This window comes from Asparagus officinalis, chromosome 7, assembly GCF_001876935.1.
Source record: "Asparagus officinalis chromosome 7, Aspof.V1, whole genome shotgun sequence".
In the NCBI taxonomy this organism is placed as follows: Eukaryota; Viridiplantae; Streptophyta; class Magnoliopsida; order Asparagales; family Asparagaceae; genus Asparagus; species Asparagus officinalis.
The window spans coordinates 146,053,774-146,068,324 of NC_033800.1; the positions used below are offsets into that span (position 1 = coordinate 146,053,774).

The 14,551-nt window shown below is 36.9% G+C and overlaps 1 protein-coding gene across 1 annotated transcript; it reads right to left on the minus strand.

Moving 5' to 3' along the window:
• Nucleotides 4,971–9,399, minus strand: LOC109847925. Its single transcript, XM_020417157.1, has 5 exons — nt 8,464–9,399; nt 7,643–8,368; nt 5,817–7,559; nt 5,506–5,668; nt 4,971–5,269 (listed from the first exon to the last, which is right to left on the minus strand). The coding sequence occupies exons 1-5, from the start codon at nt 9,397–9,399 to the stop codon at nt 4,971–4,973; spliced, it is 3,867 nt and encodes a 1,288-aa protein (XP_020272746.1).

Sequence of the window (14,551 nt, forward strand, 5' to 3'; positions counted from 1 at the left end):
GTTCACTATCACTCTTCCTCAACTCATAGTTCACCAATCTCCCCTCTTCATCTTGAATTGGTAAAACCTCTTCTTCAAGTGAAGCCGATTCTCAATGCTCTTCGTCAGATACTTCTCATTGAGTGTTTCCCACATTCTCTTCGCCGACGTCTCGTTCATTACGTCATAAATAAGATCCGGTTTCAAGCATGACCGAATTACTCCACAAGCCCTACTATTTATTTTCTTCCAAACCTTGTCCTCCATATCAGCGGGTTTCTCTTGTAACTCAAGAGTCTCATCCAAATTTTGTGCATTCAAGGCGTCCATCACATGACACCTCCGCAATCCGAAATTAATCTTGCCGTCGAACTTCGGAACATCAATCTTCGTGTTATTGATGCTCAGACTCTGTATCGCCTTCGAAAGAGACGATCCTGATGTGCTTGTTTCTCCCATGTTGTCGATCTAATTCTTCAAATAGGAATCCTTCAGCGAATCCTTCGAACAAGCCCCAAATCCAACCCGGAGCTCTGATACCACTTGTTGTGCGCAGCGGAAATTTCGGCAGCACCTCCGGTGCGCAAGGTGCACAACAAGAGATTAGATCGTAAGAATTCCTGTCTCACCAAGGAAACAAGAATCTGAAGCGGATATCTCAACAAAGTGAGATATCGGCTCTTCCTCTCATCAGTTCTAGGACTGACCTGTCGATGGATCCTACAAGCTATTACAAATCATAGCAAGAACACAAATTTTACGTGGTTCGGCAAATAGCCTACATCCACGGGGCAAGGAGGGGGAGATCTACTATTAGAGGGAGAGATACAATTGGGGTTTACAATCTCACAAATAAAACCCTCTCACAAACTCTCAGATCCCTCACACAAATACTCTCTCAAAGGGGGTGCTAAAAACAAAGAACATCTACAAAAGACTTGCTTTTCTTCCGTGAATAACCACCAAAAGCACTGCTCCTTTTGTTCTCTGTGTCTGCAGCAGCCGCCAAAAGAAACCCCTGCTTTGCACTCTTCCGCAGCCGCTCCTTTTATTCCTGTGCTCAAAAATCAGCCGCACAAAAAAATTCCGTGCCCTCTCTGCCACGCCCTAGCTCTTGATTGAAGAGATATATATATATATCATTGTGATTAAGGTAAGTGAGCTTCTCGTGGGCCTGTGCTTCATGCGGTTTGAAACCGCGTTCCTCCCACTCACGTGATCACAGACTCTTCAATTGTAATAAAAGAAATAACTCTTTTAAATATTTACCAATTTTTATCAATCCAGTGTGTTGTAATACATAAATAACCGGTTTGTGCTTTAGATATTTAAATATCAGAAGTTAAAAAAATTTACAATTTAAACTTTAAAAATAAGAAATTATTTTTCCTTGTTCCTCCTGATAATGTTTTAAAATATCACGTTGACAAGTTTGATGAGAAATTTTTTTAAATACGGGGTAAAAACCATCTATAAATAAATCTTCAAATTCATCATCTTCTACTAATTTAAAAGGAAGATTTTTAAGAATGATAAACCTGATGACGCATTTCCTGGTACGGGCTGCATCATAATTCTAACTACCAAGACCACCAAAAGATGAGGATTAAGAGATCATAGATTGTCGGATATCATCTTGAGGCATCTGGCCTTTGTTGTGTTTATCTAAATAGCATTTGAGGTGGTTGATGCCGCTCTTATGATGAGGTTGGAAAATCTTACCGTACAATGCACACTTAGCCTTCTGGATGAGGATCCTACCGCGTTTATCCTTGATGACGTCTATCTTCTCAAAAAAATTCCACACATCGGATCTTGGCCTTTTAGGAGCTCTTGGTGTAGAATCGCCACCACCGCATTCGGGATCAACATCGGTATGATCGGTAGGAGTAGTTGTAGTAGGATGACTCATTTAGAGAGTTGGGGTTGTGCTCTTCATAATCAGATCCGGAAGCCATTTTAGTGAAGAATTAGAGAGCTAAAACGATTATTAGAGAGTATAAGAGTGTATAAGAGAGTATTAGAGAGAAGTAGATGAGTTTTGGATGAGGTAAATAAATAAAAATCCCCTCTATTTATAGAGGCGGCCTCCTAGACAAATGACCAAAATACCATCATTTTTAACCGTTTTTACCGTTTTAGGGGTAAAACAGTCAAAACAGCCAAAATGACCATTATGCTGGCCCGGACATATCGTCCGGCCGTTTTACAGGCGGGGCGGGCCGGGCCGAGCCCGTCGAGGCAGCCAGTACCCGGGCCCGAAACACGGCTGACCCGGGTTTTTTGGGCCCGGGCTGAGCCCGAGCCGACGGGAAAAATGGACACCCCTAAACCAAAAACCAAAGGATGAGATAGGTGGAGATAAAGAGAGTACATTGGACATGTCACTATTTTTATCGCAGTCCTCGATTTATTTAGTGGAGGTAATCAATGAGCCTTTATAAATCTAACATACATTTTATCCTACTGAATTGCACTTATTTCTACTTTACACAATTCAAAAACAAATAACAGCTATCTATTAGACAATTCAATGGGTGCCATAAATGCAGTGGTCACTCCATTACTTTTATTTTATATTATTTTTAAAATTTGAATCCACTATTAAAAAAAGAGCCATTGTGGTAATGTAGGTATTGAATAGTGAACAAACTTCACCTCTTTTTGAGCTCACAACCCATATATAGGCGGGCTTCTTTATGATTTCTTTTTTAGTGAACTTTAGTATTTGATTATGAAAGCGGTGGAAAAATGTTTAAAAGGTGAATTTCTTCGTCAAGAGAATATATGGACCCAACAATTTATCCTTTTTCCCCCTTCCACAAGCTATATTCATAATATTCTCCATAAAATTATTATTAACAAATATTGATTAGATGTCTTCCAACATATATATAATCATATCGCTGTCCTGTGATCAGATTTGCCCCACTAATGCGGTTATATGCATGGTTAGTTTGGAAAAAGAGAAAGCAATAAATCCAACTGTCATAATTTTTCAATTACAGAAATTACTTATAATACAATAGAGCTTTGCGACAGGGACCCAAATATATGAGACCAATAAGAGGGATAAGTAAGGTGTCTCATTCCTATTGGATAATGAGTTGGTCATCATTAATGATGACCAACTCATTATCTAATAGGAGGGGGACACCTCACTTGTCCCCCTATTGGTCTCATATTTTGGGTATTTGAGGATTTTTTTAATACAATATGTCTTGTTGACTTTTGAGGCTCACATTACAAAGTCAGTAAATAACTTCAATTAGTACATAACATAAAACCTTTCTCATACGATTTAACAATTGTATCCATGTCTTTTTACTAACTAGTAATTTAATTAGTTCTATACCTCATTAATTTGATGGCTCTCTGGAAAAAAGAATCTCGAATACCCTGGCCTTATACATCTTCCAATTCTCATAATGTTTTATACCCTTTAATACATTTATTTATTCGGTTTTTCTATAGAGTGCCCATGGGCACTCTATAAGAGAGGAGAGAGATAGAGAGAAATGAATAGCTCATGGGCCCCCCTGATTTGTATTAATTTCTGTGCATAATTCATTTTTCTCTATCTCTCTCCTCTCTTATAGAGTGCCCATGGGCACACTATAAAAAACCCGTATTTACTATATATAATTTGAAATTGTCATAGACATTAAAATGCATGGTGTGCAAAATAAGACCAAATTGGTTATATTGTTTCTTAAAATTACTTTAAGACATTGGTCAAAAATTAGTGATATAATAATTATTGTGTTTAGAAATTCAAATTTATCAAATCATATTTTTGGTAAAGCATCAAATATAAACAAATAAGAATACATCTTCGATTCATTCTTGCTTCGCTTATGTTGAGTATATTAATTTTTTCTCTCTCTCCTAAACTAGGAAGGATAATTTTTTTTTGGCTTCTAATGATTCTTAGATGATGCATGCGAGCTTCCCATGATATATCATATATATTTGCACATGGGCTAATAGGAATATATTCCATATTACACTGTTTTTTCATGCAATAATTTTTCGACAATATATAATCTTATTCTATTGCTACAATCCCCTGCAATAGAATCATTATTTAAATAACTCACTTTTTTCCTTTTATTCTAGGCTTCCTTATGAATTCTAGGATCATCACATTCTATAGTATGAAGTAGCTACCTAGCCTAATGATTTAATTTCTAAGATCTAATATTTTATAGTTGCATAGAAAATAAAAAAATACGCATACATGGTTATTTTGGTAGTTGGGATTGTGAAAAATTACGAACTGAAAAAAGGAGGGTAATCAGAAAGTATTAGAATATTCACATAATAAAAATTGAAAAATGGATGAGCAGTTAGGTATCATCAAACAAAAACTTAAAATCTAACATTTGTAAATTTGTAAATTGTTGAAACTTAAGTCGAAATCCATGACAAAAAATAAAATAAAAATTCAATGAGATCAATCAAGAAGAAAAAATTTGAATCTTTACAAATCATTAAAAAAAATCCCAAATCCAAATTCTTTACCGTAATATTTCATAATCACATGAATAATAGAACATTAGAAATGGTCATTACACTAAATTGAAGTGGAAAATTCTTGAAACTTGAGTGTTATCTTTAAGTAACTGAGTAAGAATTAGTAAGATTTTCAAAGAACCATAGCAACAAAAAACATGATGGATTGGTACAGTTTCAGATTGAGGGGGAAGGGATTCAAGCAGAGAGTAAAGAGAATGGCTCTTTCTTCAACAGTTTAGAGTTTGTGGAAGGAGCGCAATGCCAGAGTTTTCAAACAAAAAGTCAGAAGTAGGGATCAGTGTTGGATTTAAATCTAATTAAATCTATTTGTGGGTACATATGTTATATCAGTGTGTGTTTTTTTTTTTTTGGTAAATGAAAATTTTTTATTCATTTTCCAAATTTTGAAATGAGAGTACATCAAAAACCAGACAGAATTCTGGCAAACAATGAGAAAAAAAACCAAAACTCACTTACAACCTCTCAACTTTCTCTCTCAAATGATCTGGGATATCTTCATGTAGCACTTTCATAAGGACTGTAAGCTTCACCTCTCTCACCAGTTGGTCTGGACTTCGGCATTTTTGCTGAAAAATTCTTGAGTTTCTCTCCTTCCATATCCAGTATATAGTTGCCGACAGTACCATTCTCTTCATCTTCTTCATGAACCCTTGGCCCCTCATGTTGTTACAAAACCAGTTCATCACATGATCCCAATCACATGATCTCCATGTAAAGCCAAGCCATTCCATCATTTCATTCCAAACAAAACCTGAGAATTGACACTCAAAGAAGAGATGTTTCTTAGATTCTGGCCGATTGACAGAGCCTATGCACAGCACACACCAATTCTGGTTAGCATCTAGTATCTTCATACGACAAAGTCTGTCCTTGGTCAATAATCTCGAGAGAACAGCAAGCCACATTATTAAAGAGTGTTTGGGTAGTGCAAGCCCCCCCAAACTGTATTCGACCAGGTCACAGTAGCTGAAGGATGGGATAAAATACTGTATATAGATGAAATTTGAATATTGCCATCTTTGAGACAGGTAGCAAGAACTCTGTATACATTCTCCACATTACCAAATCTGTTGATCACCAAATCTCTCACCTTTAGGAGTTGCCTCCACATCCAAGAGTCATTTTTCCTTGATTGAATTTGCCAAATTTCCTGATTTTGTAAATAGTTCTCATGAACCCATTTAATCCATAAGAGATCTTTTTTAGCGTGTATCATCCATAGCAATTTAATACCTGCAGAGTAATTCCAGAACTTGGCAGTGTAGAGTCAGACCTCCAAGTTCCTTATTTCTACAGACCTCAGCCCAGGAGACTAGATGAATTTTGTTCCCCCATAGAAAAGCAGAGCACATTTTATCAATCCTATCCAGCACCTTGATCGGAAGGATATAATTGCTTGTCCAATAGATTTGTATTCCCAGTATAACAGACTTTATAAGTTGAATTCTTCCCGCATATGATAAGTTTTTCCTGTTCTGCCAAGTTTGGAATTGGTCTGAGATTTTGGATATCAGAGGTGAGCAATCAAGAAAGGAGAGCCTCTTTGAGATCAGTGGCATGCCTAGATATCTCATTGGCAAGGAACCCTCTGAGAAGTTTAAGAATGAGCAGATTTGTGCCTTCAGGTCATCATTAATACCACTCATGAGGATTGAGCTTTTGCTAGAGTTAGCCTCCAGCCCCGAGACATTGCTGAATTCTTGAAGACAGCTGTGCATTTTATTTATTGAGTCCAGATCAGCTCTACAAAATAGTAGCAGGTCATTAGCAAATATCAAGTGAGTAATATTCAATTTGGCACATTTTGGATGATGCTTGAATCTTCTATCTGGGTTGAGAGTCTTCAGTTTCCTAGATAGATACTCCATCCCTAATACAAATAAGAAGGGAGATAATGGATCACCTTGCCTAAGTCCTCTAGCTCCCTCAAAGTACCCGTGCAAGGAGCCATTCAGTGATAAGGAGAATCTAGGAGTAGAGATGCATTCCATGATCCAATTGATCATATTAGTAGGAAATCCCAAACCTGTCAACATGTGCCTGATGAAACCCCAACTTATCATGTCAAAAGCTTTTCTCAGATCGACACTCAGAACAGCCCTTGGAGAGACATGCCTTCTACCATAATGTTTGAGGAGTTCATGAGCTAACAGGATATTATTAGAGATAAGTCTTCCCTTAACAAATGCACTTTGTGCATCATCAATCAGGTAACCAATTACTTTCTGAATTCTTGCAGTAATGATTTTAGAGATCACCTTGTATATACAGTTGCAACATGAGATGGGCCTGTAATCAGCTGGTGTTCTAGGATTGAGGATTTTAGGCACTAAGGTGATTGAGGTGGAGTTAAAGGCACCAAGAAGTTTACCAGTATGAAAGAATTCCTCTGTAGCTTTGCATACTTCATCTGCAATAATACTCCAAGCCGATTTGAAAAAAGATGCACTGAATCCATCAGGTCCAGGGCTTTTGTCATCTGACATTGTGAACACAACATTTTTTATTTCTTCCTTAGTGACATGAGATGCTAGCATGCTCCTTTGATCTGCAGTTAAGATAGGGCCATTTGCAATGACAGCTGGGTCAGGCACAGAATAATTCCCTGATGATCCAAGAAGTTTTTTATAATATTCAGTTAGCTCATTAATGATTGTAGGCATATCAGAGATTCTGTCACCATTATCAGTATAAAGGGATAGAACCCTGTTGTGGTGCCTTCTAGCTTTAATGATTGCATGAAAGAATTGGGAAGATTTATCTCCATGCACAGCCCAGTTAATGTTGGTTTTCTGCCTGTAAAAAGATTCCTCACAGTGTAGTAGAGTGGAATATTTCTTCAAGCAATCCTTTTCCTTGGATATGAGATAAGAGTTGAAAAGGTCAGTACTCAATTTACATTGAGTATCAGTTAGCTCTTGCTTGGCTCTTAATACCTGTTCACTAATGTTCATGAAGTGCCTTTTATTTAACTCTTTCAACATTGGCTTGAGAAGCTTGAGCTTTGAATGTATCTTATACATGTAGTAGCCCTGAATATCCTGATCCCAGACAGATTTAACAGTAGCTAGAAAATCAGGGTGTTTTGTCCACATCTTGAAGAAGGTTTTTTCCCCTGGAAAACATCATCTCCAATTGTTAAGAGAGCTGGTGAATGATCAGAACAAGCTGGCTGCAAGAATTCTACTTGGCTTGAGGTATATTGTAAGATCCATGATTCATTGACTAATACTCTATCTAATCTGCTCCATATTCTAGTATCAGTCCCTTGCTTGTTATTCCAAGTGTAAAAACAACCTGTAGTCTTAATGTGTGTCAGCTGACTAGAAGATATGAAGTTCTGGAAATCTTCAGTATCAACCTCAGTGACTGTCGAACCTCCCAGTTTTTCATCATCACTGAGAATAGCATTGAAATCTCCCCCAGTTAACCAAGGGCAATTTACTGATGACTTGAAGTTTTGAAGGTCCTGCCATAGTGCCTTCATATCTTCCCTTTGATTGAGAGCATAGACTATAGACATTAAACAAGAGATCCTACCATCCCTTGAAAGTACAGAACAAGTTATGTATTGGATAGAGACTTTGATACATTGAACAGAGAGGATGTCACTGTTCCAAAGAAGCCAAATCCTCCCATTGCCTGCTTCCTGGACATTAGAAGTCCATTCCCGGTGCTTAGCAATTTTTTGAGCTATTTTTCCCATTTTTCCTGAAGAAAGCTTAGTTTCTAATAAAGCTATGAAGGATAGCTTATAGTCATGGATCAGTTGTTTCACAATTAAGTGCTTGGGGGACTTATTAAATCCCCTGATGTTCCAAATTGAGAAGTGCATTATATACTTCCACCCCTGTCAACATAACAGGGATCAAAATCAAGAATCTGTGAGTCCAGAGGAGAGAAATGTGATGCCTGGATTGAATTTCCTGAAGTTCTAGCTATTACTTTTCTAGCAACATTTGCCTTGCTGACACTTGTAAATCCTGAAGCATTAATTGTAGGGGAGGAAAATTGATGAAGAGTTGCTAATCCATAATCTCCCTGCCTAACACTTTGAGTGTCAGTCACCTTTCTCTGTGCATGTTTTACTGTAGAAGTTGATTCATTTTCAGGGAGTGCATGATATCCAGTGTCAATCCTCAAGTAAGTATCTGACACTATTTGTGCATGTTTCAGCCTTTCAGAAGAGTCTATCTTGTTATTGCCAGAATTGATTTGAGCTTTCTCCTGATTCATTTGTTTTGTTGGCAAATTATCATCAGCCACCTGCTGTCCCCCAGATACATGATGGCCTGACAATGCATTCATATCCTTTTCTACATTATTTTCCTTCCTGTTGACAGGCACCCATATTTTTTTTAATTTTTGTCTTCTGCAGCTTTCAGTTTCATGGCCAATTATATTGCAATTTGAGCACCACCTTGGCTTAAGTTCATATATGATCTTCTGATTATATTTTTTCCCATCTGGCCCTAGTAGATCTACTGAGTCTGGCAAAGGTTCCTTCAAAGGTAATTGAACTTCAACTAAGACTCTGGCATAGCTTAATCTCTGCCTATTGGCAGTGAGCATGTCAGTTGTAATAGGGCGTCTAATTTGGCTAGAGATTTTACTAATTCCTGTAGCACTCCACAAATTAAGCTTAAGATTTGGAAGCTGGATCCACATAGGATAGGAGAGATCTTGAACTTTCTCTACATCAATTTCAGTAGACCATGGCTTAAGTATCAAAGGCCTTGAGCCAAAAAACCAAGGTCCAGCATCTAACACATCTCTCATCTGTTGATCAGACTGAAAATCAAATAAGAACACTCCTTGTCTGAGCAGAGAAATTTTGGGAATGGTTATCTTACCCCATGCTTTATTGATGAATGTTTCCATGGATCTGAATTTTACGTTCAGGCCTATAACATGCCCAATTAAAGAATACTTCCAGAATTGCCCAATTATATCAGTGTGTGATGCTATCTTTCAGTTGACACGCATAAAGTGATCAATCAGGTAATTAGGTCAATGAGTATTTAAATATGCCATGGACTAAATGTGCGGATACCAGGTTATAATTATAATTTGATGAGATGCCAAATTATAAAAGTACAACAACTATAAATAAGGGGTTATGGTCCCTAATCTAGGGTTACACTCTCATTCTCTCCACCCCCATCTAAAGAGAATTTCAGAAGAGAGAACCCTTAAGATTAGAAGATCATCAAAACCCAAATTTCAGATCCGTGCAATGGATTCAGGTATTGCTTCCGCTCATTGTTATTTTTATTCTCTTTGAATTAATCATGGTTTTATGGATTAGATCTAAGATATTTAGATCTAACAAGTGATATCAGAGCCACCCATGATTAATTCTTAGGGGTTTAATTTTTAAGATTGGGTTTTTGATCTTAAATCTCTGGTTTTTCTCAAAACCGTTCACGGATGAACAGTAAAGTTTCATGAACAGTAAAGTTTTTAAATTTTTTGGATTTTTTTCTTTGATTTTTTTAGGATCTGGATCAAGAAGTCATTTTTTTCCGATTCTGGATCTGGTTTTAAAATAAAATCGAGGAATTTTTGGATCTTTTTTTTTATTTGATCGTCAATCCTCGTGCTCCTCGCCAGCATAGTGTTGCTGGCGGCCTCGCTCTCGACTTCGACGATGACGGTGGCATCAGGAAACCCTAGGGTTTCGACATTTGGGTGCGGGAGCAATGACGGCGGCGGTTTCAGAATAAAACCTCAAGGGGTTCGTGCGTGAAAACGTAGCGGAAAATTAGGGTAAAAGGAGGAAGTTACCTCAATTCTCAGGCGAGCCTCGTGCTCGATCCAAATGAACCCTGCGTTCATTCTCAAGTCGAACCCTGCGTTTGTTCTCAAGTCGAACCCCACGTTCGTTCTCAAGTCGAACCCTGCGCTCATTCTCAGGCGAGCATCGTGCTCGATCCAAACGAACTCTGCATTCGTTCTCAAGCCGAACCTCGTGTTCGTTCTCAAGTCGAACCCCGCGTTCATCCTCAGGCGAGCCTTGTGCTCAATCCAAATGAACCTCGCTTTCGTTCTCAAGTCGAACCCCGCGTTCATCCTCAGGCAAGTCTCGTGCTCACTTCAAATGAACCCCACGTTCATTCTCAAACGAACCTCGCGTTCGTTCTATTGTTCTTCTTTTCCGTCGGGTGAAAGAAGAAGGTTGCATGCAATTTGAGTTAGGGCACAACCCACTTAACTCTATTTGGTTTTGGGCCCATTTTTGGTATGCTTAATTTGATTAATTAAGCTATGAGACCCTAATTAAGTTTTTGGAAATTTTTTTTGTTAATTTGAATTAAATTATTTAATTTGAATTAAAATTGGTAGTTAATCAATTATTTAATTCAAATAATATGACACTAAGGTATTATATTTGTCTCTCATTTCAAATGATTAATTAAAACAAGAAGTTACCAAAGTAACCTCTCTTATGTAAATTATTCATGAGGGATGTTAGATGGTTGTGTGTATGTTTTCGGATAAATATTTAATCGGCCCAAAGGAATGTTAATATTTATTTAGACTGCATACATATCTGTGATGATAAATGTGTGACAATTATAAGGTTCACATGTGAATAATAAATCAATCCAAAGATAGTTTCATTATTTGACATGAGTTATTGTCAATGTTTGATCATTGTAACAAGGTATCACTTATAAATTAATATTATTATCTAAAGACTTGATATTAATGTTGTGCCAGATATCTTGAGATGAGATTTGTTATTATTTGAATTTTATTGATTACTAATTATAGTTAATAATGCGAGTATATTTTGTTTATTTTAGCTAATGCATGTGCTGTAATAATTTCTGCTAACATCAACTCAATTCCCATGCTCAATGAGATAAATTTTAAGGTTTGGAAAGAGAACATATTAATTATTCTTGGCTGCATGGATCTAGACCTTGCATTAAGAACTGAACAACCCCAACCTCTTAATGCGGATAACACTCCTGATACAAAGAAGGAGTATGAGAAATGAGAACGTTCAAATCGTATGAGTCTCATGATTATTAAACGCGGCGTACCGAAAGCCTTCAGGGGCATAGAATCCGAAGGGATTACTAAGGCTAAAGATTTCCTTGCCGAAATTGAGAAGCGTTTTGCTAAAAATAATAAAGTAGAAACAAGCACGCTGTTAGCTCGTTTGATTTCAATGAAGTATAAAGGCAAAGAAAATATCAGGAAGTACATTATGGAAATGTCTTATATTGCTTCAAAACTTAAGGCACTCAAACTCAACCTATGTGACGAGTTACTGGTGCATTTGGTTTTGTTATCTCTTCCTGTACAATTCAATTAATTTAAGGCCAGTTATAACTATCAAAAGGAGAAATGAACTCTGAATGAGTTCATTTCATACTGTGTGCAAGAAGAAGACAGATTGAAGCAAGATAAGACTGAAAGTGCTCATTTGGCTTATGTCTCTAAGGATAAGGGCAAGAAACGGAAGAATGATAATAAAGCTGCTAAGGGTCTAATTCAGAAGAAATGACATAAGGATGATCATGGTTGTTTCTTTTATAATAAGACTGGACACGTAAAGAAGGATTGTACCAAATATCACGTCTGGCGTGCTAAAAAGGGTATGTTCCTTACTTTGGTCTGTTCTGAGGTTAATTTAGCTTCAGTACCTAGAAACACTTAGTGGTTAGATTCTGATACTACTACTCACATAAGTGTTTCTATGCAGGGTTGCCTGAACTATTAAAAACCAAGTGATGTTGAAAGACACATCTTTGTGGGCAATGGACAATCGGTAGATGTGAAAGCAATTGGGCACTTTAGGTTGCTGTTAGGAACTTTTTTCTTATTTGGATTTAAAAGATACTTTTATAGTACCGTCTTTTAGCCGGAATTTGATTTCTGTTTCTATATTGGACAAATCAGGTTATTCTTATTCATTTGGAAATAATCAATTCACTTTATCTTTTAATTCAAATGTTATGAGAACTGGTTACTTGAGTACTTATGACAACCTATATTTGCTTGATACAATTGCTTCTTATAATAAAACTTTGCATGTGGAATCACGTGGTACTAAGCGTAAATTAAATAAAAAAATTCGGCGATATTATGGCATAAACGCTTGGATCATATCTCAAAAGGTAGAGTTGAGCATCTTGTTTCTGATGGCATTTTAGATTCCCTTGATTTTTTGGATTTTGACGTTTGTGTTGAATGTATCAAGGGAAAACAGACCAAAGTTAAGAGATTATGTGCTAATAGATCTTCAGAAGTCTTAGAATTGATACATACATATATTTGTGGGCTATTCCCTACGGCATCTTGGAATGATCAATAATATTTTATATCATTCATAGACGATTACTCACATTATGGGTACCTATATCTCATTCATGAAAAATCTGAGTCTCTGGACATGTTCAAAGTTTTTAAAGCTGAAGTTGAGAATCAACTCAACAAAAGAATTAAAACTGTTAGATCTGATCGTGGTGGTGAGTACTACGACAGATATGATGGTTCAGTTGAATAACATTCATGACCATTTGCTAGATACCTAGAGGAATACGGTATCATCCCACAGTACACCATGTCGGGTTCACCTAGCATGAATGGTGTAGCTAAAAAATAAAATAGGACTCTTAAGGATATGTTAAGAAGTATGATTACTCATTCTTCTTTACCAGAGTCACTCTGGGGAGAAGCACTAAAGACACCAGCTTATATTCTGAACAGAGTACCAAGTAAAGCAATTGCTAAAATACTTTATGAGCTATGGACTGGTCGAAAGCCCAGTTTAAAGCACTTACATATTTAGGGATGTCCAGCTGAGGCAAGGCTTTATAGGTCAAATGAAAAGAAATTGGACTCCAAAATAGTTAGCAACTATTTTATTAGGTATTCTGAACGCTCTAGGGGCTATAAGTTTTATGATCCCACACTCAGGAATATTTTTGAGACGGGAATAACAACATTCTTTGAGGATGTTGAGTTCGGGGGAAGAAATAAGGTTAGAAACATTGCTTTTGAGGAGGAATTGGCTTTAGATCCAATCCATACGTTACTTTTGACAATCTTCAGGTTCCTATACCTGTTGTTGCTCAAGAAGTAAATTCGGAACCTCAAGATGATAATGTTGAACAACTCTATACCTGTTGTTGCTCAAGAAGTAAATTCGGAACCTCAAGATGATAATGTTGAACAACTCCCTGTTCTAGAAGAACAAACTCAACAACCTCAAGAACCACCTCAAGATGATAATGTTGAACAACTCCCTGTTCTAGAAGAACAAACTCAACAACCTCAAGAACCAGTACTATTAAGGAAATCCATGAGAGAAAGGAGAAATGTTATTCCGGATGATTATATTGTATTTCTCCAAGAACATGAGGAAAATAATAAAATGTTGGAAGATAATCCAATTAACGTCCTTCAAGCCATGAAAAGTTCTAACTCTCAGAAGTGGATTAATGCCATGAATGAAGAGTACAAGTCTATGTAAGATAATAAGGTTTGGGAACTTGTCCCATTACCAGAAGGTACAAAACCAATTGGTTGTAAATGGATTTTTAAAACCAAGCGGGACGCAAATGGTAATGTGGAGAGGTATAAGGCACGTCTTGTAGCTAAAGGCTATACTCAAAAGGAATGCATTGATTATACAGAGACTTTCTCTCCAGTTTTATCGAAAGACTCTTTCAGAATAATCATGGTACTTGTTGCTCACCTTAATCTTGAGTTACATCAGATTGATGTTAAGACTGTATTTCTCAATAGAAACATTGATGAAATGATCTATATGGTACAACCAGAAAACTTTGTGTCAGGTAACCCAAAGAATATGGTTTGCAAATTAAGGAAATCCATCTATGGACTCAAGGAAGCTCCTCGTTAATGATATTACAAGTTTCAACAAATAATTATCTCGTTTGGTTTTGAGATGAATATTGTTGATGACTGTGTATATCACAAGTTCAGTGGGAGTAAATATATTTTCCTGGTTCTGTATGTCGATGACATATTACTTGCCACTAATGATATAGAC

What these genes read in the sequence shown, in the direction of transcription:
- LOC109847925 (XM_020417157.1), bottom strand. Translation starts at nt 9,399, where the DNA reads ATGGAAACATTCATCAATAAAGCATGGGGTAAGATAACCATTCCCAAA. An exon ending in TCTTAACAATTGGAGATGAT is followed by an intron (nt 7,560 to 7,642) that starts GTTTTCCAGGGG and finishes GTCTGGGATCAG; the next exon opens with GATATTCAGGGCTACTACAT. An exon ending in ATCTAGTCTCCTGGGCTGAG is followed by an intron (nt 5,669 to 5,816) that starts GTCTGTAGAAAT and finishes TTACAAAATCAG; the next exon opens with GAAATTTGGCAAATTCAATC.